General features: G+C 46.9%; 1 protein-coding gene across 1 annotated transcript; it reads left to right on the top strand.

Moving 5' to 3' along the window:
* The first annotated feature begins 21,906 nt into the window (after window positions 1-21,906).
* On the top strand, window positions 21,907-23,910 carry LOC141027173 (uncharacterized). Its single transcript, XM_073504146.1, has 2 exons — window positions 21,907-22,030; window positions 23,249-23,910. The coding sequence occupies exons 1-2, from the start codon at window positions 21,907-21,909 to the stop codon at window positions 23,908-23,910; spliced, it is 786 nt and encodes a 261-aa protein (XP_073360247.1).
* Window positions 23,911-25,400: the final 1,490 nt, after the last annotated feature.

The following is a 25,400-nucleotide window of genomic DNA, read 5'->3' as shown; positions in this document are numbered from 1 at the left end:
AAGTATCATCGGATAGCATAAACCTACCCGGCGATCCTCCCCTCGTCGCCCTGTGTGAGAGCGATCACCGGGTTATATCTGGCACTTGGAAGGGTGTGTTTTATTAAGTATCTGATTCTAGTTGTCATAAGGTCAAGGTACAACTCCGGGTCGTCCTGTTACCGAGGATCACGGCTATTCGAATAGATAAGCTTCCCTGCAGGGGTGCACCACATTACCCAACATGCTCGATCCCCTTTGGCCGGACACACTTTCCTGGGTCATTCCCGGCCTCGGAAGATCAACACGTCGCAACCCTACCTAGGCACAACAGAGAGGTCAGCACTCCGGTCTAAATCCTATGTGCGCAGGGGTCTGGGCCCATCGCCCATTGCACACCTGCATGTTGCGTACGCGGCCGGTGAGCAGACCTAGCAACCTCCATTACAAAGGAAGTTGCGTTACGCGGTCCAACCCGGCGCGCGCCGCTCAGTCGCTGACGTCACGAAGGCTTCGGCTGATACCACGACGTCGAGTGCCCATAACTGTTCCTGCGTAGTTGGTTAGTGTGTAAAGGCCAGTGGCCAGACTCAGATCAAATACCAAGATCTCGTTAAGAATGTTATTTTGAAGTAACCACGGATGCCGACCAGGGCCAGGCCCACCTCTCTCCTAGGTGGTCTCAACCTGCCCTGTCGCTCCGCCACAAAGTAATAGTCGGGGGCCGTCGGGAACCCAGGCCCACCTCTACCGGGATGGAGCCACCTGTCCTTTCAGCCCCCACATCGGAATCACTTGCAGGTACTCTACGAGCCGACCCGACTTTAGTCACCACCTGTATCATATAATATGTATGTAAGTATATACCCGTGATCACCTCCCGAGTGATCACGGCCCGATAGTATAGCATGGCAGACGGACAAGAATGTAGGGCCACTGATGGAATACTAGCATCCTATACTAAGCATTTAGGATTGCAGGTAAGGTAACAACTGTAGCAACAATGACAGGCTATGCAACAGAATAGGATTAACCGAAAGCAGTAACATGCTACACTACTCTAATGCAAGCAGTAGAGAGAAGGAATAGGCGATATCTGGTGATCAAGGGGGGGGGGCTTGCCTGGTTGCTCTGGCAAGAAGGGTTTGTCGTCGATGTAGTAACAGGGGTACCGGCATCGGTCTCAGGGTCTACTAAAAAGAAGTAACGGAGGGGCAACACAATAAATAACAGAGCAATCAAGCATCACAAAGCATAACATGACAAACGCGGTGCTAGATGTGCCCTAACGCAGTAGTAGGTGATATCGGCAAAGGGGGAAAACATCCGGGAAAGTATTCCCGGTGTTTGACGTTTTCGGAGAGATGAAACAGAGGTGGATTGTTGCATGTTCTCTATGCTAGGGATGTGTGGCTGACGAACGGAGAGTGTATCCGCATTCGTCTCGTTGTTCTGAGCAACTTTCATGTACAAAGTATTTTCATCCGAGCTACAGATTATTTTATATTAATTTTTAAAGTTTTAATTCATTTTCTAAATTTAACAGATTTAATTAAATCCGAAAATAATAAGGTTAATTGCTAGATACACCCAAAAGTTTACCCAGCCAAGTGTTGGAGTGGCTGACAGTGGGACCCGGTTGACTGCTGAGTCAGCAGTCAACTGTGGACCAGTTGACTGGTCAAACTGACCCGAGGGCCCATCAGTCAGTGACTATTAGAGTTAACAGCGAATTAAATTGATTTTAACTAAGTTAATTAGTAGGCGGGGCCAACCTGTCAGTGGGTCTTTAGTTCAGAGAGCTCATTTCAATTGCACAGGTTATTTAGCGACGTGGACCCCACATGTCAGTGGCACATAGGCCAATTAGCACGAGGCTAATGATGTCCATGTTGGCACTATATGGTGGCGATGGCAGAGCGCGCCGGCGATGACCGTGTGCTCGTCTCCGGCGACCGTTGGCCGCGCAGAGGGGTGCTACGGGCAGCTGGGAGAGCGCCGCATCCAGAGGCACGAGGGGCCGGTGCTGGGGTGGCCGGTGACGAGGTTTGGCGGCGGCGGGCGGGCAGCAGCGAGGGGGAGCGGGGACCGTCCATGGCCGGGCTTGGTCAGAGGGGGCACGGGTGGACGAGCGCCCGTGCGGGGCCAGCAACAAGTAACCGGAGGGGAGGGTTGCGATGCGTGCGCAGGGCAGAGGCGGGCTACAGTGACGGGTGCGGGTCTGGCTACGGCCGTAGGCGGGGCTGGGCAAGGCCTGGAGGCGATGCGTGTGGCCGGAGTGCGTACGGGGCGGTGGTGGCCGCGAGCGGGCGCCGGAGCGCGTGCGCGACAAAGAGGAGGGGAAGGCGGGGAGGTGTTCCTCACCCCCGTTGTAGAGGTGCGGGCGGCGTGGCTCGAGGAGGAGGACGAGGAGGCGATGGCGACGGTGGGCGGCTCCGGCGAAGCAATGGCGGTACGAGGCAGCGACGGTGTGCGGCGGCGGCGGTGGGGGCGCCCGGGGCGCGGCCCAGATCCAGTCGGGGAGGTCGAGGTGGAGGATGGGGCGTTAGGGCATCGAGCGACACCGACGACGGCAAGGGGCGACGGAGCGCCGCGGTGGTGCCGAAGGCAGCGAGCGGCGTCGAGGGCGAGCCCCTGGATCCAGAAGGGATCGAACAGAGGAGGGGAGAGGGGATCGCGCGTGAGCGAGTGGGAGGGGTAGCAGTTAGGGTTTGCTGGGAGGGGGTCATGTAGGTTGGTGTGGGTGTGGGCCGGTCTGGGGTAGTGGCCAGCTGGGCCGAAGCCCAGATGGGTGGGGGGGGGGGGTTCTTTTGTTTATTTTGGGTTTTCTTTTCTCTTTTTTTATTTAGTTTTACAAAAACTCTTACCACGTCGTACCTAAATTTGTATAATTAAATATATTACTGCTATAATGATCATGTCACATTAATAAAAGTAGTTTGTATTTGTTTATTAATTTAAGAGCATGTAATTAATAGTTTTACCATTGCCTTATTTATTATAGTGCATTTAACTACTTTATCAAAGTGTGACTTCTCTACCATAACTACCTATGCAATATTTGTCACCTCTAGAACATTTTAGTTTTAAAGTTGGAAATTTTTTGTTGTTTGCCTATATTTTAAATTTGAATTTGAATCGTTTTTGAACCATCGCGAGGTTAACAAAAATGATCGTGGTGACGTGGCATAATTAGTAGGGAATTACTGTGGCCTGATTATCCGGGCGTCACAATTCTCCTCCACTACAAGAAATTTCTTCCCGAGATTTAAGAGGTAGAGTAAGGGGGGAAAGTCTGGTTACGAAATTCTAACGGATCTTCTCGGTCTTGGTTGCTCTTCTCAAAGAGTTTGCTCCATGATGTTTATCCCTCCATTCCTCTACTTCTATGCGTCAGGACGAAGTTGTCATCCTTTCTTTGGGAACTCCATTGTACTTACGTAAAATGATAAGGGGTAACTCGAAAGAATGGAACTCTGCACGGTTGCTTATCCGGTAGATAACATTAGGGAAGGTGGCGAAAAGTAACTCTCGAATTGAAACTTAAGAAATTATCGATAGCAAAGTAAGAAGGTGCAAAGTAAAAGTTTCAAGTGCATAGGCAATCGTTCGTTGCCTGATACGAAATGTGAAAGGGGTTCAGAGCAATGGGAATAAGTATTGCGTTTGATACCAGAATAGATCACTAGGCAGGTGGCCCGTGAACTATATATGAAGTCAAGCTCTAGGAATAACTTTGGCAACAGGGTGTACAGGAGAGTCAGATTTCGATCCTCGGACCTGTGGGTTATGGGCCCACCATGTGGTTTAAAGTAGAAAGGGGGCCTGACATCTTGCACGGTCACGATAGGCATGTCAGAGGGTAGCCTGTCAGTTATGTCGGCAACAACATAGATACCAAGGCGAGGGACGAAGAGAACCATTTTCTGCTCGTTGAACGAGGCGGACCAATAGGCAAAGTTCTCATCCATCGGTGGTTACCGAAATGCTATCGACAAATGCAACAGGGTCTTACTGACACGGTTGTACACCAAGGTGTTTACATAAGCAGAAGAATATTGTTGCTTAGATCATATGGATCACAAGGAAGGTTAACAAATCAATGGAAAGGAAAATGTGATCAGCAGATCAAATAGAACAATGGAAAGGAAAATGTGTTTGACACATATACCAGGGGTATACCCTTCCCAAGGACAAGCAGAGCAAGATATCCACGACAGGATAGAAAGTAGAAACCATTTAGGTAAGGGGAGAGGAATTTGATGACTATACCCATACAAAGGTGTTTTGGATAATTGATAAAGAAAAGATAACATTTTGCTTCAACTGTTCTTATTGAAGATCGGAGTACCACACACATGCTTCGAGATAGCTTTGACATGGTCTTCAAGCAAGGTCGGACCTTGGATACTCAAAGGATTCATCAGGAACAACTTATAGATAAGTCTTACAATTTCCTCATGGAAGAATGGTTAACCTAGCTAAAAAGGAAACTATAACAATAGGTCCTCCGGTTAGGTGTGCTGCATGACATCATATTACCGGGTCATATAAAGACCAATGATATAACTCTTGGATATATGTTCCAACCATCATATCTGACCGAGATTCAGATCTGATTGGTATCAGGATACCTCAGACTCAGGATGCCCGAGGAGAAAAGGTGTGACACAAGTTGACGAGATGACATCAAAGATTCTCGGGAAATGAACTATGGAAGCGAGTTCCGAAACAAGAGTTCATCTTTAACCAAGGAGAGGAAAAGGATGTGGCTGATGGACTCAACGACAATTTATCGAGATTTTCAAAAGATGGGTTTCCACAATTATGTGAACAAGGAGATAACATTTGTCAGATCAAATGATATAATGATTTATGACCGAGGAAAACATACACAATTAAACATTGGTTGAAAGGTGCACCCAAAATATGGGCTTAGGTAGCACGGTCAAATTAGAATGGTGATTCTATAACCAGTAGTCTAAGAACGAACGGTCAACCACAACTTCAAAGCAATAGGGTCGCTAGAAGTATAGAATCCAAGCAGCACCGTTCACTTGTTGGTGTCCCAGTTAGAATCAACACGGGGACCAAGAAACAATGGTGATGGTGTGAAGTATCATAATACCAAGAATTATTTAAGAGGTGGAGCAATTCTCACAACATTCTTGATATAAAAGATGATAATAATCCAAGGTGGAACATAATACAAACTGGATAGCAAGTTGCATCCATAACATGAACAAGTTTGTGATGAAAGGAAGGTAAAGATGTTGTCGATGGTAACTCAAATTACCAAGGGACGAGGATGGCACTTAACATCATGAATTTGATTGATATCCTGGAAGGAGTCAAAATGTTGATGATGATCACGACAAATTTTGTCGAGAGGCTCCATGAAGATGTAATCGATCGGTGACGACATCAAGCCAAGGGAATGGTGAAGCAAAAGGCTATTATAAACATAGATAAGATGTCATCTCGGGATTCAGAGTTGTCTCTCAAGACAAACAATATGATGGTGAAAGTTTGATGTAAGCTTAGAGCACTGTCGGGATTGTGTCCCGGGGATGAAGGACATAGGTAGAATGGTCAAGCAGTCAGCCTGACGATGAAGATGTAGTCAATCAGCTGGGAATGACACGATCGAGTACAAACTCGTAAGCAATGAAGATTACTAATAGTTGTTGAATCACGGTGCGGACTCGATTCAGTTGTCGGTGTCCTTGAGGGATTCTAACTACTCAGAATCCGTTGGAAAAATGGAATCGGCAAGAATATTAGTTGATGAAGAACTCTTAAGAAGTTATGTAGTTCCATGGTATTCTCGAGATACCAGGGTGTAAGGATGGCAATGGGTAGGGTATGGGGCGGGTAGAGCAATACCATACCCATACCCGTGTAGTCAATGGGTACAAAATTTTACCCATACCCGTATCCGTGGGTATGATACTTTACCCGTACCCATGACCGACAGGTACCCATACCCATTGGGTACCCAACGGGTAGATCAAACAGTACACAAGTTATTCACAATTTTACATTCATCTAAAACACATTTGACAAAAAAACAATTGATCTCAACTCAATAACAAATAGCCGAGTACACCAAAATTATCTCAATTTAAATTGACAATTGGTAAAAACTTTAACATAGGTTCATAAGCTCACAACAGAACTTTAACATAGGTACACTTGTGATTGTGAATCACGGGTAAGATTCACATGTAGGTATTAAATGGGTAGGGTATGGGTATATCCATGGATAAAAGGCTATACCCGTGCCCTACCCATGAATTAACAGGTAGGGTATGGTACTACCCGTGGGTATAAAATTGTGCCCATACCCTGCCCATGCGGGTACGGTACCCGCGGGTACCCGTGGGTAAAATTGCCATCCTTACCAGGGTGTAATACTCGACGAAAGATCAAAGTAAAGGTTGGACTGGTGTATTGATCCACAGAAGACAAGTGCTTAAACTTGCCCGAGAGATGGGATCAAAGAAGAACATATGGTCGGAACCACAATTGCAAAGGATCAATTCACCGATACCAGATGATAGTTATCAAGGAAATAGTTATTATTACAGGAAGCTTCCATGATAGGATCTACATCGTGTCCATGGGCATGAACACAAAGTTCAAGGTCGACTCCCACTTCTTTAATGCATAACCTTTCATTCACTTCTTGCCTTCAACGAAGTTGTGGTGTTGAAATTTTATCTGACATAACACCAGTAGAGTATGACTCGTAGTAGTTTCCACACACAGATTAGGAAAGGCATAGGTTCAAACCATCGGGGCCTCTTAGGAACATATACCACAAACTTCAGGAGTAAATAACACAAGCTTGAAAGCGGAGCATGTTTGATAAAGCAGAGGATACAATTTACCAAAGGCATTATGTATCCGAGAAAGACTCACAAAGTTATTGATGAAGGAAATATGCCCTAGAGGCAATAATAAAGTTATTATTTATTTCCTTATATCATGATAAATGTTTATTATTCATGCTATAATTGTATTAGCCGGAAACATAATACTTGTGTGAATACATAGACAAACAAAGTGTCACTAGTATGCCTCTACTTGACTAGCTCGTTGATCAAAGATGGTTATGTTTCCTAGCCATTGACATGAGTTGTCATTTGATCAACGGGATCACATCATTAGGAGAATGATGTGATTGACTTGACACATTCCGTTATCTTAGCACACGATCATTTAGTATTCTGCTATTGCTTTCTTCATGACTTATACATGTTCCTATGACTATGAGATTATGCAACTCCCGTTTACCGGACGAACACTTTGTGTGCTACCAAATGTTACAACATAACTGGGTGATTATAAAGGTGCTCTACAGGTGTCTCCAAAGGTACTTGTTTGGTTGGCGTATTTCGAGATTAGGATTTGTCACTCCGATTGTCGGAGAGGTATCTCTGGGCCCACTCGGTAATGCACATCACTATAAGCCTTGCAAGCATTGCAACTAATGAGTTAGTTGCAGAATGATGTATTACAGAACTAGTAAAGAGACTTGCCGGTAACGAGATTGAACTAGGTATTGAGATACCGACGATCGAATCTCGGGCAAGTAACATACCAATGACAAAGGGAACAATGTATGTTGTTATGTGGTTTGACCGATAAAGATCTTCATAGAATATGTGGGAGCCAATATGAGCATCCAGGTTCCGCTATTGGTTATTGACCGGAGACGTGTCTCGGTCATGTGTGCATAGTTCTCGAACCCGTAGGGTCCGCACGCTTAAAGTTCGATGACGGTTATATTATGAGTTTATGTGTTTTGATGTACCGAAGGTTGTTCGGATTCCCGGATGTGATCACGGGCATGACGAGGAGTCTCGAAATGGTCGAGACGTAAAGATCGATATATTGGACGACTATGTTTGGACACCGGAAAGGTTCCGGAAGGTTTCGGACATTTATCAGAGTACCGGGGGTTACCGGAACCCCCCCGGGAACTAATGGGCCTTGTTGGGCCCTAGTGGAGAGAGAGGGGCCGGCCAGGGCAAGAGGCGCGCCGCCTCCCCTTGGGTCCGAATAGGACAAGGAAGGGGGGGGGGGGCGGCGCCCCCCTTGCCTTTCCCCTCTCCTACTCCTTCCTTCCTCCTCCTTCTTGGACTAGGAAAGGGAGGGGCAAACCTACTTGGAGTAGGTTTCCCCCTCCTAGAGCGCGCCACCCCCTTGTTCGGCCCTCTCCTCCTCCCCCTTTATATACGGAGGAGGGGGCACCCCATAGACACAACAATTGATCTCTTGATCTCTTAGCCGTGTGCGGTGCCCCCCTCCACCACAATCCACCTCGATAACAGCATAGCGGTGCTTAGACGAAGCCCTGCGCCGGTAGAACATCATCATCGTCACCACGCCGTCGTGCTGACGGAACTCTCCCTCAAAGCTCGGCTAGATCGGAGTTCGAGGGGCGTCATCGAGCTGAACGTGTGCTGAACTCGGAGGTGCCGTGCGTTCGGTACTTGATCGGTCGGATCGTGAAGACGTACGACTACATCAACCGCGTTGTGCTAACGCTTCCGCTTTCGGTCTACGAGGGTACGTGGACAACACTCTCCCCTCTCGTTGCTATGCATCACCATGATCCTGTGTGTGCGTAGGAATTTTTTTGAAATTACTACGTTCCCCAACAGTGGCATCCGAGCCTGGTTTTATGCGTAGATGTTATATGCACGAGTAGAACACAAGTGAGTTGTGGGCGATACAAGTCATACTGCTTACCAGCATGTCATACTTTGGTTCGGCGGTATTGTTGGATGAAGCGGCCCGGACCGACATTACGCGTCCGCTTACGCAAGATTGGTTTTACCACCGTGCTATGCACACAGGTGACTAGCGGGTGTCAGTTTCTCTAACTTTAGTTGAACCGAGTGTGGCTACGCCCGGTCCTTGCGAAGGTTAAAACAACATCAACTTGACAAACTATCATTGTGGTTTTGATGCGTAGGTAAGAACGGTTCTTGCTCAGCCTGTAGCAGCCACGTAAAACTTGCAACAACAAAGTAGAGGACGTCTAACTTGTTTTTGCAGGGCATGTTGTGATGTGTTATGGTCAAGGCATGATGCTATATTTTATTTTATGAGATGATCATGTTTTGTAACCGAGTTATCGGCAACTGACAGGAGCCATATGGTTGTCGCTTTATTGTATGCAATGCGAACGCCCTGTAATGCTTTACTTTATCACTAAGCGGTAGCGATAGTCGTAGAAGCATAAGTTGGCGATACGACAACGATGCTACGATGGAGATCAAGGTGTCGCGCCGGTGACGATGGTGATCATGACGGTGCTTCGGAGATGGAGATCACAAGCACAAGATGATGATGGCCATATCATATCACTTATATTGATTGCATGTGATGTTTATCTTTTATGCATCTTATCTTGCTTTGATTGACGGTAGCATTATAAGATGATCTCTCACTAAATTATCAAGATATAAGTGTTCTCCCTGAGTATGCACCGTTGCGAAAGTTCTTCGTGCTGAGACACCACGTGATGATCGGGTGTGATAGGCTCTACGTTCAAATACAACGGGTGCAAAACAGTTGCACACGCGGAATACTCAGGTTAAACTTGACGAGCCTAGCATATAACAGATATGGCCTCGGAACACTGAGACCGAAAGGTCGAGCGTGAATAATATAGTAGATATGATCAACATAGTGATGTTCACCATTGAAACTACTCCATCTCACGTGATGACCGGACATGGTTTAGTTGATATGGATCACGTGATCACTTAGAAGATTAGAGGGATGTCTATCTAAGTGGGAGTTCTTAAGTAATATGATCAATTGAACTTAAATTTATCATGAACTTAGTACCTGATAGTATCTTGCTTGTCTATGTTGTTGTAGATAGATGGCCCGTGCTGTTGTTCCGTTGAATTTTAATGCGTTCCTTGAGAAAGCAAAGTTGAAAGATGATGGTAGCAATTACACGGACTGGGTCCGTAACTTGAGGATTATCCTCATTGCTGCACAGAAGAATTACGTCCTGGCAGCACCGCTAGGTGCCGAACCTGCTGCAGGAGCAACACCAGATGTTATGAACGTCTGGCAGAGCAAAGCTGATGACTACTCGATAGTTCAGTGTGCCATGCTTTACGGCTTAGAACCGGGACTTCAACGATGTTTTGAACGTCATGGAGCATATGAGATGTTCCAAGAGTTGAAGTTAATATTTCAAGCAAATGCCCGGATTGAGAGATATGAAGTCTCCAATAAGTTCTACAGCTGCAAGATGGAGGAGAATAGTTCTCATATACTCAGAATGTCTGGGTATAACAATCACTTGATTCAACTGGGAGTTAATCTTCCGGATGATAGCGTCATTGACAGAATTCTTCAGTCACTGCCACCAAGCTACAAGAGCTTCGTGATGAACTATAACATGCAAGGGATGGATAAGACGATTCCCGAGCTCTTCGCAATGCTAAAGGCTGCGGAGGTAGAAATCAAAAAGGAGCATCAAGTGTTGATGGTCAATAAGACCACCAGTTTCAAGAAAAAGGGCAAAGGGAAGAAGAAGGGGAACTTCAAAAAGAACAGCAAACAAGTTGCTGCTCAGGAGAAGAAACCCAAGTCAGGACCTAAGCCTGAGACTGAGTGCTTCTACTGCAAGCAGACTGGTCACTGAAAGCGGAACTGCCCCAAGTATTTGGCGGATAAGAAGGATGGCAAGGTGAACAAAGGTATATGTGATATACATGTTATTGATGTGTACGTTACTAATGCTCACAGTAGCACATGGGTATTTGATACTGGTTCTGTTGCTAATATTTGCAACTCGAAACAGGGACTACGGATTAAGCGAAGATTGGCTAAGGACGAGGTGACGATGCGCGTAGGAAATGGTTCCAAAGTCGATGTGATCGCAGTCGGCACGCTACCTCTACATCTACCTTCGGGATTAGTTTTAGACCTGAATAATTTTTATTTGGTGCCAGCGTTAAGCATGAACATTATATCTGGATCTTGTTTGATGCGAGACGGTTATTCATTTAAATCAGAGAATAATGGTTGTTCTATTTATATGAGTAATATCTTTTATGGTCATGCACCCTTGAAGAGTGGTCTATTTTTGTTGAATCTCGATAGTAGTGATACACATATTCATAATATTGAAACCAAAAGATGCAGAGTTGATAATGATAGTGCAACTTATTTGTGGCACTGCCGTTTAGGTCATATTGGTGTAAACCGCATGAAGAAACTCCATACTGATGGACTTTTGGAACCACTTGATTATGAATCACTTGGTACTTGCGAACCATGCCTCATGGGAAAGATGACTAAAACGCCGTTCTCCGGAACTATGGAGCAAGCAACAGATTTATTGGAAATCATACATACAGATGTATGTGGTCCGATGAATATTGAGGCTCGTGGCGGGTATCGTTGTTTTCTCACCTTCACAGATGATTTAAGCAGATATGGGTATATCTACTTAATGAAACATAAGTCTGAAACATTTGAAAAGTTCAAAGAATTTCAGAGTGAAGTTGAAAATCATCGTAACAAGAAAATAAAGTTTCTACGATCTGATCGTGGAGGAGAATATTTGAGTTACGAGTTTGGTCTTCATTTGAAACAATGCGGAATAGTTTCGCAACTCACGCCACCCGGAACACCACAGCGAAATGGTGTGTCCGAACGTCGTAATTGTACTTTACTAGATATGGTGCGATCTATGATGTCTCTTACTGATTTACCGCTATCGTTTTGGGGTTATGCTCTAGAGACAGCTGCATTCACGTTAAATAGGGCACCATCTAAATCCGTTGAGACGACGCCTTATGAACTATGGTTTGGCAAGAAACCAAAGTTGTCGTTTCTTAAAGTTTGGGGCTGCGATGCTTATGTGAAAAAGCTTCAACCTGATAAGCTCGAACCCAAATCAGAAAAATGTGTCTTCATAGGATACACAAAAGAGACTGTTGGGTACACCTTCTATCACAGATCCGAAGGCAAGACTTTTGTTGTTAAATTTGGAATCTTTCTAGAGAAGGAGTTTCTCTCGAAAGAAATGAGTGGGAGGAAAGTAGAACTTGATGAGGTAATTGTACCTGCTCCCTCATTGGAAAGTAGTTCATCACAAAAACAGGTCCCTGTGACACCTACACCAATTAATGAGGAAGTTAATGATGACGATCATGAAACTTCAGATCAAGTTGTTACTAAACCTCGTAGGTCAACCAGAGTAAGATCCGCACCAGAGTGGTACGGTAATCCTGTTCTGGAGGTTATGTTATTAGACCATGACGAACCTACGAACTATGAAGAAGCGATGGTGCGCCCAGATTCCGCAAAATGGCTTGAGGCCATGAAATCTGAGATGGGATCCATGTATGAAAACAAAGTGTGGACTTTGGTTTACTTGCCCGATGATCGGAAAGCCATTGAGAATAAATGGATCTTCAAGAAAAAGACTGACGCTGACGGTAATGTTACTGTCTACAAAGCTCGACTTGTTGCGAAAGGTTTTTGACAAGTTCAAGGGATTGACTACAATGAGACTTTCTCACCCGTAGCGATGCTTAAGTCTGTCCGAATCATGTTAGCAATTGCCGCATTTTATGATTATGAAATTTGGCAGATGGATGTCAAAACTGCATTCCTGAATGGATTTCTGGAAGAAGAGTTGTATATGATGCAGCCGGAAGGTTTTGTCGATCCAAAGGGAGCTAACAAAGTGTGCAAGCTCCAGCGATCCATTTATGGACTGGTGCAAGCCTCTCGGAGTTGGAATTAACGCCTTGATAGTGTGATCAAAGCATTTGGTTTTATACAGACTTTTGGAGAAGCCTGTATTTACAAGAAAGTGAGTGGGAGCTCTGTAGCATTTCTGATATTATATGTGGATGACATATTGCTGATTCGAAATAATATAGAATTTCTGGATAGCATAAAAGATACTTGAATAAGATTTTTTCAATGAAGGACCTCGGTGAAGCTGCTTATATATTGGGCATCAAGATCTATAGAGATAGATCAAGACGCTTAATTGGACTTTCACAAAGCACATACCTTGACAAAGTTTTGAAGAAGTTCAAAATGGATCAAGCAAAGAAAGGGTTCTTGCCTGTGTTACAAGGTGTGAAGTTGAGTAAGACTCAATGCCCGACCATTGCAGAAGATAGAGAGAAGATGAAAGATGTTCCCTATGCTTCAGCCATAGGCTCTATCATGTATGCAATGTTGTGTACCAGACCTGATGTGTGCCTTGCTATAAGTTTAGCAGGGAGGTACCAAAGTAATCCAGGAGTGGATCACTGGACAGCGGTCAAGAACATCCTGAAATACCTGAAAAGGACTAAGGATATGTTTCTCGTTTATGGAGGTGACAAAGAGCTAGTCGTAAATGGTTACGTCGATGCAAGCTTTGACACTGATCCGGACGATTCTAAATCGCAAACCGGATACGTGTTTACATTGAATGGTGGAGCTGTCAGTTGGTGCAGCTCTAAACAAAGCGTTGTGGCGGGATCTACGTGTGAAGCGGAGTACATAGCTGCTTCGGAAGCAGCAAATGAAGGAGTCTGGATGAAGGAGTTCATATCCGATCTAGGTGTCATACCTAGTGCATCGGGTCCAATGAAAATCTTTTGTGACAATACTGGTGCAATTGCCTTGGCAAAGGAATCCAGATTTCACAAGAGAACCAAGCACATCAAGAGACGCTTCAACTCCATCCGGGATCTAGTCCAGGTGGGAGACATAGAAATTTGCAAGATACATACGGATCTGAATGTTGCAGACCAGTTGACTAAGCCTCTTCCACGAGCAAAACATGATCAGCACCAAGGCTCCTTGGGTGATAGAATCATTACTGTTTAATCTAGATTATTGACTCTAGTGCAAGTGGGATATTGAAGGAAATATGCCCTAAAGGTAATAATAAAGTTATTATTAATTTCCTTATATCATGATAAATGTTTATTATTCATGCTAGAATTGTATTAGCCGGAAACATAATACTTGTGTGAATACATAGACAAACAAAGTGTCACTAGTCTGCCTCTACTTGACTAGCTCGTTGATCAAAGATGGTTATGTTTCCTAGCCATTGACATGAGTTGTCATTTGATTAATGGGATCACATCATTAGGAGAATGATGTGATTGACATGGCCCATTCCGTTAGCTTAGCACACGATCGTTTAGTATTCTGCTATTGCTTTCTTCATGACTTATACATGTTCCTATGACTATGAGATTATGCAACTCCCGTTTACCGGAGGAACACTTTGTGTGCTACCAAACGTCACAATGTAACTGGGTGATTATAAAGGTGCTCTACAGGTGTCTCCAAAGGTACTTGTTGGGTTGGCGTATTTCGAGATTAGGATTTGTCACTTCGATTGTCGGAGAGGTATCTCTGGGCCCACTCGGTAATGCACATCACTATAAGCCTTGCAAGCATTGCAACTAATGAGTTAGTTGCGGAATGATGTATTACAGAACGAGTAAAGAGACTTGCCGGTAATGAGATTGAACTAGGTATTGAGATACCGACGATCGAATCTCGGGCAAGTAACATACCGATGATAAATGGAACAACGTATGTTGTTATGCGGTTTGACCGATAAAGATCTTCGTAGAATATGTGGGAGCCAATATGAGCATCCAGGTTCCGCTATTGGTTATTTACCGGAGACGTGTCTCGGTCATGTCTACATAGTTCTCGAACCCGTAGGGTCCGCACGCTTAAAGTTCGATGACAGTTATATTATGAGTTTATGTCTTTTGATGTACCGAAGGTTGTTCAGAGTCCCGGATGTGATCACGGACATGACGAGGAGTCTCGAAATGGTCGAGACGTAAAGGTCGATATATTGGATGACTATGTTTGGACACCGGAAAGGTTCCGGAAGGTTTCAGACATTTATCGGAGTACCGGGGGTTACAGAAACCCCCCGGGAACTAATGGGCCTTGTTGGGCCCTAGTGGAGAGAGAGAGGGGCCGGCCAGGCAAGAGGCGCGCCCCCTCCCCTTGAGTCCGAATAGGACAAGGAAGGGGGGGCGCCCCCTTGCCTTTCCCCCCTCCCACTCCTTCCTTCCCCCTCCTTCTTGGACTAGGAAAGGGAGGGGCAAACCAACTTGGAGTAGGTTTCCCCCTCCTAGGGCGCGCCACCCCCTTGGCCGGCCCTCTCCTCTCCCCCCTTTATATACGGAGGAGGGGGCACCCGATAGACACAACAATTGATCTCTTGATCTCTTAGCCGTGTGCGGTGCCCCCCTCCACCACAATCCACCTCAATAATATCGTAGCGGTGCTTAGGCGAAGTCCTGCGTCGGTAGAACATCATCATCGTCACCATGCCGTTGTGCTGACGGAACTCTCCCTCAAAGCTCGGCTCGATCGGAGTTCGAGGGACGTCATCGAGCTGAACGTGTGCTGAACTCGGAGGTGCCGTGCGTTCGGTACTTGATCAGTCGGATCGTGAAGACGTACGACTACATCAACCACGTTGTGCTAACGCTTCCGCTTTCGGTCTACGAGGGTACGTGGACAACACTCTCCCCTCTCGTTGCTATGCATCACCATGATCCTGTGTGTGCGTAGGATTTTTTTTGAAATTACTACGTTCCCCAACAATTGAATATGAAGAAAGTCGTCGGATAAAATCCAATAAAGGATCTGGTGGTCCACAAGGGATCTGATGTGAGCATCGGTACTCAACCAGAAGAAGAAAGAAAGCAAGGAGATCGGATGATCGAAACAAATGACTAATTCAAAGCTCAAATGCAAAAGAATTATGATTTCCAAATCAAGGGATCAGAAGCAAACGCTCTGATCAAGGATGGATAAGTAGAGTAGGCTTAGGGGTACAATCGATGGCAATTTGATTGGTCGAGATCTAGCTCATGTTTAAAATGACGTCTGAGCCAAAAGGATGAATTCTAGGATCTGATTAAGGATTGCGAACATTCGCAACATATCGAATCAAGGGACCCGAAATGATAGTGACAAAGGATGTCAAAAAGATTACTAGACTTATGGGATTAACCATGATGTAAGCAAGCAAGAATTTTCAGGAGCAATAGGCTGCTGAGGATTTTTGAAAGATCGAATGGTATTTCGAAGATTGGTGACATACATGAATCAACTGGGGATGAGTGGATACTCGGTAAGTGCGAGAAATTATCCGTAGTGGTATTCATGTGGCAAAGAACTGCAAGGCAGTAGGCACAAAGTATTCTCGGAACATTAGAGAGAATTTCGGGGTATCTTGTAATAACAAGATCAACGGGGAATGATTGTATGAAGGGCAAGTGTACTTGGTTATCCATTGGGATTTATCGATGGAATGGAATTGCAAAAGCGATGGCACAAAGTATCGAGGGAACATCGGAGAGTAACTTCGGAATCTTCTAGTGCATCAAGTGATCATCTGTATTGAGTGGCTCTCCGGGAGGAAGTAGTTACGAGAACCTAGAGTTAGAGTTAGTAAAACCATTTAACCCTAGTAGAAGAAAGATAAGAGTCCCAGAGTATAGACGAGGAATAAAAGATCCTAATACCACCCAATGGCGACATGGGCCCGTAAGCCACACAGCCATGTTAGTAAAAGTTTAGCAATGACTAGACTCAACTTCGGCCAAGGAGTTGGAAAGGGGGATTCCTACAGGCAGTCGGCTCTGATACCAACTTGTGACACCCCCGATTCAATCGTACACTAATCATACACGCAAACGTGTACTATTAAGATCAGGGACTCACGGGAAGATATCACAACACAACTCTAAAAATAAAATAAGTCATACAAGCATCATAATACAAGCCAGGGGCCTCGAGGGCTCAAATACAAGTGCTCGATCATACACGAGTCAGCGGAAGCAACAATATCTGAGTACAGACATAAGTTAAACAAGTTGCCATAAGATGGCTAGCACAAATTGGGATACAGATCGAAAGAGGCGCAGGCCTCCTGCCTGGGATCCTGCTAAACTACTCCTGGTCGTCGTCAGCGGCCTGCACGTAGTAGTAGGCACCTCCAGTGTAGTAGGAGTCGTCGTCGATGATGGCGTCTGGCTCCTAGGCTCCAGCATCTGGTTGCGACAACCGAGAGGAAAGGAAAGGGGAAAAGAGGGAGAAAAGCAACCGTGAGTACTCATCCAAAGTACTCGCAAGCAAGGATCTACACTACATATGCATGGGTGTCTGTGTAAAGGGGCAATATCGGTGCACTGAACTGCAGAATGCCAGAATAAGAGGGGGATAGCTAGTCCTGTCGAAGACTACGCTTCTGGCAGCCTCCATCTTGCAGCATGTAGAAGAGAGTAGATGGTAAGTTCACCAAGTATCATCGCATAGCATAAACCTACCCGGCAATCCTCCCCTCGTCGCCCTGTGTGAGAGTGATCACCGGGTTATATCTGGCACTTGGAAGGGTGTGTTATATTAAGTATCCGGTTCTAGTTGTCATAAGGTCAAGGTACAACTCCGGGTCGTCCTGTTACCGAGGATCACGGCTATTTGAATAGATAAACTTCCCTGTAGGGGTGCACCACATTACCGAACACGCTCGATCCCCTTTGGCCGGACACATTTTCCTGGGTCATGCCCGGCCTCGGAAGATCAACACATCGCAGCCCTACCTAGGCACAACAAAGAGGTTAGCACGCCGGTCTAAATCCTATGCGCGCAGGGGTCTGGGCCCATCGCCCATTGCACACATGCATGTTGCATACGCGGCCGGTGAGTAGACCTAGCAACCTCCATTACAAAGGAAGTTGCGTTACGCGGTCCAACCCGGCGCGCGCCGTTCAGTCGCTGACGTCACGAAGGCTTCGGTTGATACCACGACGTCGAGTGCCCATAACTGTTCCCGCGTAGTTGGTTAGTGCGTAAAGGCTAGTGTCCAGACTCAGATCAAATACCAAGATCTCGTTAAGCATGCTATTTTGAAGTAACCGCGGACGCCGACCACGGCCAGGCCCACCTCTCTCCTAGGTGGTTTAAACCTGACCTGTCGCTTCGCCACAAAGTAATAGTCGGGGGCCGTCGGGAACCCAGGCCCACCTCTACCGGGATGGAGCCACCTGTCCTTTCAGCCCCCACATCGGAATCACTTGCAGGTACTCTACGAGCCGACCCGATTTTAGTCACCACCAGTATCATATAATATGTATGTAAGTATATACCCGTGATCACCTCCCGAGTGATCACGGCCCAATAGTATAGCATGGCAGACAGACAAGAATGTAGGGCCACTGATGGAATACTAGCATCCTATATTAATCATTTAGGATTGCAGGTAAGGGTAACAACTGTAGCAACAATGACAGGCTATGCAGCAGAATAGGATTAACCGAAAGCAGTAACATGCTACACTACTCTAATGCAAGCAGTAGAGAGAAGGAATAGGCGATATCTGGTGATCAAGGGGGGGGGGCTTGCTTGGTTGCTCTGGCAAGAAGGGTTCATCATCGATGTAGTCGATCACAGGGGTACCGGCATCGGTCTCAGGGTCTACCGAAAAGAAGTAACGAAGGGGGAACACAATAAATAACAGAGCAATCAAAGCATCACAAAGCATAACATGACAAACGCGGTGCTAGATGTGCCCTAACGCGGTAGTAGGTGATATCGGCAAAGGGGGGAAACATCCGGGAAAGTATTCCCGGTGTTTGACGTTTTTGGAGAGATGAAACGGAGGTGGCTTGTTTCATGTTCGCTATGTTAGGGATGTGTGGCTGACAAACGGAGAGTGTATTCATATTCGTCGCGTCGTTCTTAGCAACTTTCATGTACAACGTATTTTCATCCGAGCTACGGATTATTTTATATTAATTTTTAAAGTTTTAATTCATTTTATAAATTTAACAGATTTAATTAAATCCGAAAATAATAAGGTTAATTTCTAGATACACCCAAAAGTTTACCCAGCCAAGTGTTGGAGTGGCTGACAGTGGGACGCGGTTGACTGCTGAGTCAGCAGTCAACTGTGGACTAGTTGGCTGGTCAAACTGACCCGAGGGCCCATCAGTCAGTGACTATTAGAGTTAACAGCGAATTAAATTGATTTTAACTAAGTTAATTAGTAGGTGGGGCCAACCTGTCAGTGGGTCATTAGTTCAGAGAGCTTATTTTAATTGCACATGTTATTTAGCGACGTGGCCCCCACATGTCAGTGGCACAGAGGCCAATTAGCACGAGGCTAATGATGTCCACGTCGGCACTATATGGTGGCGATGGCAGAGCGCGCCGGCGATGACTATGCGCTCGTCTCCGGCGACCATTGGCCGCGCAGAGGGGTGCTACGGGCAGCTGGGAGATCGCCGCATGCAGAGGCGCGAGTGGCCGGTGCTGGGGTGGCCAGAAACACGGCCGGTGATGAGGTTTGGCGGTGGCGGGCGGGCAGCAGCGAGGGGGAGCAGGGACCGTCCATGGCCAGGCTTGGTCAGAGGGGGCGCGGGTGGACGAGCGCCCGTGCGGGGCCAGCAACAAGTAACCGGAGGGGAGGGTTGCGATGCGTGCGCAGGGCAGAGGCGGGCTACAGTGACGGGCGCGGGTCAGGCTGCGGCCGTAGGCGGGGCTGGGCAAGGCCTGGACGCGGTGCGCATGGCCGGATTACGTGCGGCGTGGTGGTGGCCGCGAGCGGGCGCCGGAGCGCGTGCGCGACAAAGAGGAGGGGAAGGCGGGGAGGTGTTCCTCACCCCTGTTGTAGAGGTGCGGGCGGCGTGGCTCGAGGAGGAGGACGAGGAGGCGACGATGATGGTGGGCGGCTCTGGTGAAGCAGTGGCAGGACGAGGCAGCGACGGTGTGCGGCAGTGGCGGCGGGGGCACCCGGGGCGCGGCCCAGATCCAGTCGGGGAGTTTGAGGTGGAGGACGGGGCGTCAGGGCATCGAGCAACGCTGGCGACGGCAAGGGGCGACGGAGCGCCGCGGTGGTGCCGAAGGCAGCGAGCGGCGTCGAGGGCGAGCCCCTGGATCCAGAAGGGATCGAGCACAGGTGGGGCGAGGGGAGAGGGGATCGTGCGTGAGCGAGTGGGAGGGGTAACAATGATCGTGGTGACGTGGCATAATTAGTAGGGAATTATTGTGGCCTGATTATCCGGGCGTCACACCCGCCTCCACCGCGACAGCCTCCGCCGCCAGTCAGAGATGTCACATGTGGCCGAGCCGCTTGATGCCACGACTACTGTGGCAGCGGCCTCGCAGACTCTACCCGAGGTGGCTGTAGACACAGTCCGGACTCTGGCGGCGATCAACATTTTGGTGGTTAGTACTGGGGCTGCTAAGACAGGTGACGGAGGTTCTGACAAGGGGTCGGACAAAACTGACGGTGAAAAGTTATCTAAGTGGGCTATTAAGTCGCAGAGTGTACTAAAGAGCTTTATGATTACTGCTTCAGATCGTAGCATGTGTCCGGTGAGTCCCGCTCCTTTCAGGCCCCAAGCCGGTGGTCAATATTTACGGAGTTTGCTGTCAGGAGTTACTGTTCTTTGAGTCACCTGATGTGGCACCTGTGGCGCATGTGATGGAGAGCTCCTTTCCCGCAGTTGTCAAGGTGACTAATGGGACCATGACAGAGGCACATATTGTGCGGCAGTTGCGGGAGTTGGTATCAAGTAACTACCAATGGAACCTTGTCAAGTTGGAGAACCAGACTTACAAGGTCGATTTTCCCACTAAGGAGGATCAGTTGCATATTCTTAAGTTTGGCATGTGCAGAGTACCGAGCACTAACATTATCTTGGCTTTTGATGAATGGAAGCAGAAAGAGCCCGAGGGTACACCTTTGGAGCAGATTTGGGTACGGCTATCTGATGCACCACCCAAACCACTGAGCAACTTTTTGATAACCCGGAGCTTGGGATCTCTCATTGGCAAGACAGAACAGGTAGATATGTCGTTCACTCGCGCACATGGAGTTGCGAGGTTGCTTGTCAGTGTGGTTAGTATTGATTGCGTGCCGGATGTGGTCAAGTGGACACATGTCGGGGTCACGTACGTGCTAGAGATTGAGATTGAGGATACCCCGATACCTCAGGAGGGGGATCAGCTTCAGGATATGGATACGACAGAGTGGGATGGATCCCCCGGGAATCAGAACAAGGGGTCGGAGAACACACCATGTGAGTCAGCTAATGGGCCGAATTCGCAGTCCGATAAGGTAGATAAGTCTGCCAAGGGGACGACATCTTCCACGACTCCGATGAATACACTTCGTTTTGGTTCTTTTGGATCGCGGTCTACTCCCAGTCAACTTTGGAGCAACAGAGTCGAGACGGATGATCCGGCGGAACTTGAGTTACCGCCGGTGATACTCCCTGACTGCATCTCACCGACGGTTCTCACTCCATTGAGGGAGGTCTCCGGGCCGAGGGGAGGCTCGCCGATTCTTGAGGCTGTGGTAGCCAGAGGACCGGCCAGCCAGGAGGTCCGCATTGGCGCTCCAGTCCTTGTATCTCCGGGCGTCGGCCCGGTTGGAGAGAGGAGGGACACCCCGGTGGTCTCCGCGGCTGCTGTTTCTACAGACGATAGGTCACGGCGCGAGTGGGGGGGCATGGGCAGGAGGCCCACACCACCCTCCCACTCGTGGTGACCCCGAGCCACAGGCGGGAGGGACGCAGACAGGAGGCCCGCACCTCTCGCTCACCACGGATCAGCTCCAGGCGGAGTGAGGAGGGGCACGGGCAGGAGACCCGCATCACCCCTTCTCCCGTGACGAGTCCAAGCCGTGTTGACGGTTTGGTGGGGAGTGGGACTGTCGAGCAGGAGCCTCCGCGGTCTCGTTCTCCCGTTGTTGCTGCTAGCGGTGCCCGCTCGACCGCATCCTATCCCTCTCCACCGGCAACAAGGGATGGGCATGGGAGCGGGGAGCCGACACCTCGGGAGCGATCTAAGGAGGAGCTTATCGCTTTTGGTGGGATCATGGATCCGGTGACGGCTAGCAGGCATGTCAGCAACCGGATCCAGGAGCAACCAAATGCGGATGACCTGCAGTTAGGGCGTGCCATGAGGGCGGCCAAGCTTCGAGATGTCGAGGCATCTACAGGTATGTCTATTGATAAGAGTTGTTCAATTTTGCATTTCACCGAACATTGAAATTATCGACAAGGCAAATGACTTAGGAATATCTTTGGGGGTCGAATGAGAAGGAAGTTGCGAAATCTGTGAATGATCTTTTAGACTTAGAAGCGGAGCGGGCTGCTGAAATTATTCGGAATCTCGCGGCCGTTAGACCCATGAATGACGATGATATGAAAAATTTAGGGATATCCGCCCTTGAAAACATTTGTAATAATCTAATGCCTAGTGCGGAGGCTGAAGGGGATGAGGGGTCGGAGACTGGGGACACTGTAGAGCCTTTAATGATGGAAGGTGCCGTCTCGAGTTTTTCCGGTAATGCAGTCTCGAAGGGCGATGGGGAGAAGCCCAAGAGAACCTGGAAAAGGAAAGTATATCCTACTTCAGCGGTTCGTAGAAGTGCTAGGGTTAAGCTTGAGAAAAAAAATTCTATGATGATATATGAAAGGAATCTTTTGGAATAGCAGAGGTCTAGCTGACTTGGCTAAAAGAAGGTTCCTAGCAGAGACAACGATAGAGCAAAACCTAGATTTCATTGCACTTCTCGAAACAGGGGGAGATAATTTCACCGCACATTTCCTTGGAACTTTATCCGGCGGAACTGATTTTGATTGGCACTGTTTACCTCCTAGGGGAAGATCCGGTGGGATATTATTGGGGGTTAGGTGCAAATCGCTTGAGGTAATTAATGTGGTTCGGGGGGTCTTTGCAGTCAAGTTCCGGGTGAGATTGAAGTTGGATGGCTTCCGATGGTCTCTGGTAGCTGTATATGGAGCAGCACAACCCGAACTTAAACTAGATTTTCTAGCGGACTTGGTGCGGATTTGTGGGAATGAAACTCTTCCAATCCTAGTCGGAGGGGATTTTAATATAACTCAAAGAAGAGATGAAAAGAACAATGACAACTTTGATGGACGTTAGTCCATGATGTTTAACATGATTATTGAGAGTCTTAGTTTGAGAGAGATTGAACTCACAGGTAGGCAGTATACATGGGCTAATTCGTTGCCCACTCCAACGTATGAGAAGTTGGATAGGGTGCTCGCTAATGTGGAATGGGAACAAAAATACCCATTAGTGTCGGTGCATACGATGCAGAGGGCGATCTCAAACCACACACCATTACTAGCTGACTCGGGAGACGCAACACATATTGGGAATAAGAATGCTTTCTCTTTCGAACTAGGTTGGTTCGAGAAAGAGAACTTCATGGAGATCATTGCACAAGAATGGGCAAAGCCTATTAGTGGACGATTAAGTATTGAGAGATGGCAAAACAAAATTAGACATCTGAGACAATTCTTACGAGGTTGGGCCAGAAACGAGAGTGGGATATACAAACAAGAAAAAGAGCGACTCACCCAGTTAATAGATGCTCTGGATTTAAAAGCAGAAGTAAACATTCTTAATGTAGCTGAGCGGAGATCGAAATCTGAAGCCGAGCAACGCTTACGAGCTCTTCTTAGAGAAGAGGAGCTCAAATGGGCATTGCGTGCTAAGGTGCTTAAGGTTGTCCAAGGGGATGACAATACACAATTCTTTCACATGATTGCAAATGGGAAACATAGGAAGAAGAAAATAATACAGCTTGAGCAGGACGAAGGGACAATTGTGGGTCATGAGAATCTGAAAGCTTATATCTCTAATTATTATAAACAACTTTTCGGGCCTCCGGAAGCGAGCAAGGTGTCCCTTAATGAACTTGTTATTGGAGATATCCCTCAACTTCGGTCGGAGGAGAATGATATTCTATTTGCACCGTTTACTGAGAAAGAGGTTCTAGATGCAATTTCACATATGAAACCGAATAAAGCACCGGGACCAGATGGGTTTCCCGCGGAATTCTAAAGGAAATGTTGGCATATTATTAAGGATGATCTTATGCCTTATGTTTCAAGATCTTTTTAACGGTCATTTGGAACTGTTCCATCTTAACTTTGGCATGATTACATTGTTGCCAAAGAAAGGAGAGGCAGTTCGGATCGAGCAGTTCTGGCCAATATGTCTTCTTAACGTGAGTTTCAAAATATTCACGAAACAACTTCTTATTTATGTGGGAGCCATAAATGTCTTGATCATATTCGCTGTAATGTTCGTAAATGGCTCAGAATGGTCTAAAGATAAGAATTATTGGACTATTGGAGAAGTGGGCACCAATAGATTGACACAGATTGCCCATTCGGTAGTGCAACCGAGCCAGACAGCTTTCATGCCTGGGAGACACATTCTTGAAGGGGTCGTCGTCCTGCATGAAACGCTGCATGAAATTCATTCGAAGAAGCTAGATGGGGTTATCTTCAAAGTGGATTTCGAGAAGGCATATGATAAAGTTAAATGGCCTTTCCTTCAGCAGGCAATGCGCATGAAAGGCTTTAATGAGGCTTGGCAGAACCAAGTGGGTTCTCTAGTCCAAAAAGGTAGTGTCGGAATCAAGGTTAACGATGATATCGGTCACTACTTTCAGACACACAAGGGATTGAGACAAGGGGATTCAATGTCTCCTCTCCTATTTAATATAGTGGCTGATATGTTGACCATTCTTATAGGCAGGGCCAAGGAAAATGGTCAAGTGGATGGACTTGTCCCTCATCTGGTCAATGGGGGAGTCTCCATTTTACAGCACGCTAACGACACTATCATGTTCATGGAACATGACATTGCAAAAGCGCGGAATATGAAACTCATATTATGTCTCTTCGAACAATTAATTGTGTGGATTAAAAATAAACTTTCACAAGAGCGAGTTGTTCTGCTTTGGTAGGGCCAAAGAAGAGCAAGACACATATAGACAATTGTTTGGGTGTGAGTTAGGTTCTTTGCCCTTCAGTTATTTGGGCATACCGATTCATCACCGTAAGCTATCTAATAAAGAATGGAAGTGCATAGAAGATCGAATTGAAAAAAATCTTAGTTGCTGGAAGGGCAAGCTAATGTTATATGAAGGTCGGCTAGTGCTGATCAACTCAGTACTTACTAGTATGCCGATGTTCCTACTATCTTTCTTCGAGGTACCGAAAGGGGTGCGGAAGAAACTTGATTTCTTTCGATCTCGATTCTTCTGGTAGTCAGATGAGGCCAAGAAGAAATACCGTCTCACACGATGGGATATTTTATGCCGACCCAAAGACCAGGGGGTATCGGTATTGAAAACCTGGAAATTAAGAATAAATGTCTTATGAATAAATGGCTCTACAGGTTAGAGACAAACCCGGAGGGTATGTGGGCACCGATACTACGCAATAAGTATCTACAATCGAAAACGCTAGCCCAGGTCACCGTGAGACCAACTAACTCGCCATTCTGGAAGGGACTCATGCGAACGAAAGATTTGTTCTTTC

The sequence above is a fragment of the Aegilops tauschii genome, chromosome 7, assembly GCF_002575655.3.
Source record: "Aegilops tauschii subsp. strangulata cultivar AL8/78 chromosome 7, Aet v6.0, whole genome shotgun sequence".
Taxonomy (NCBI): domain Eukaryota; kingdom Viridiplantae; phylum Streptophyta; class Magnoliopsida; order Poales; family Poaceae; genus Aegilops; species Aegilops tauschii.
Note: the sequence above shows the minus strand (reverse complement) of the source record. Positions and strands in the feature narration are given on the sequence as shown.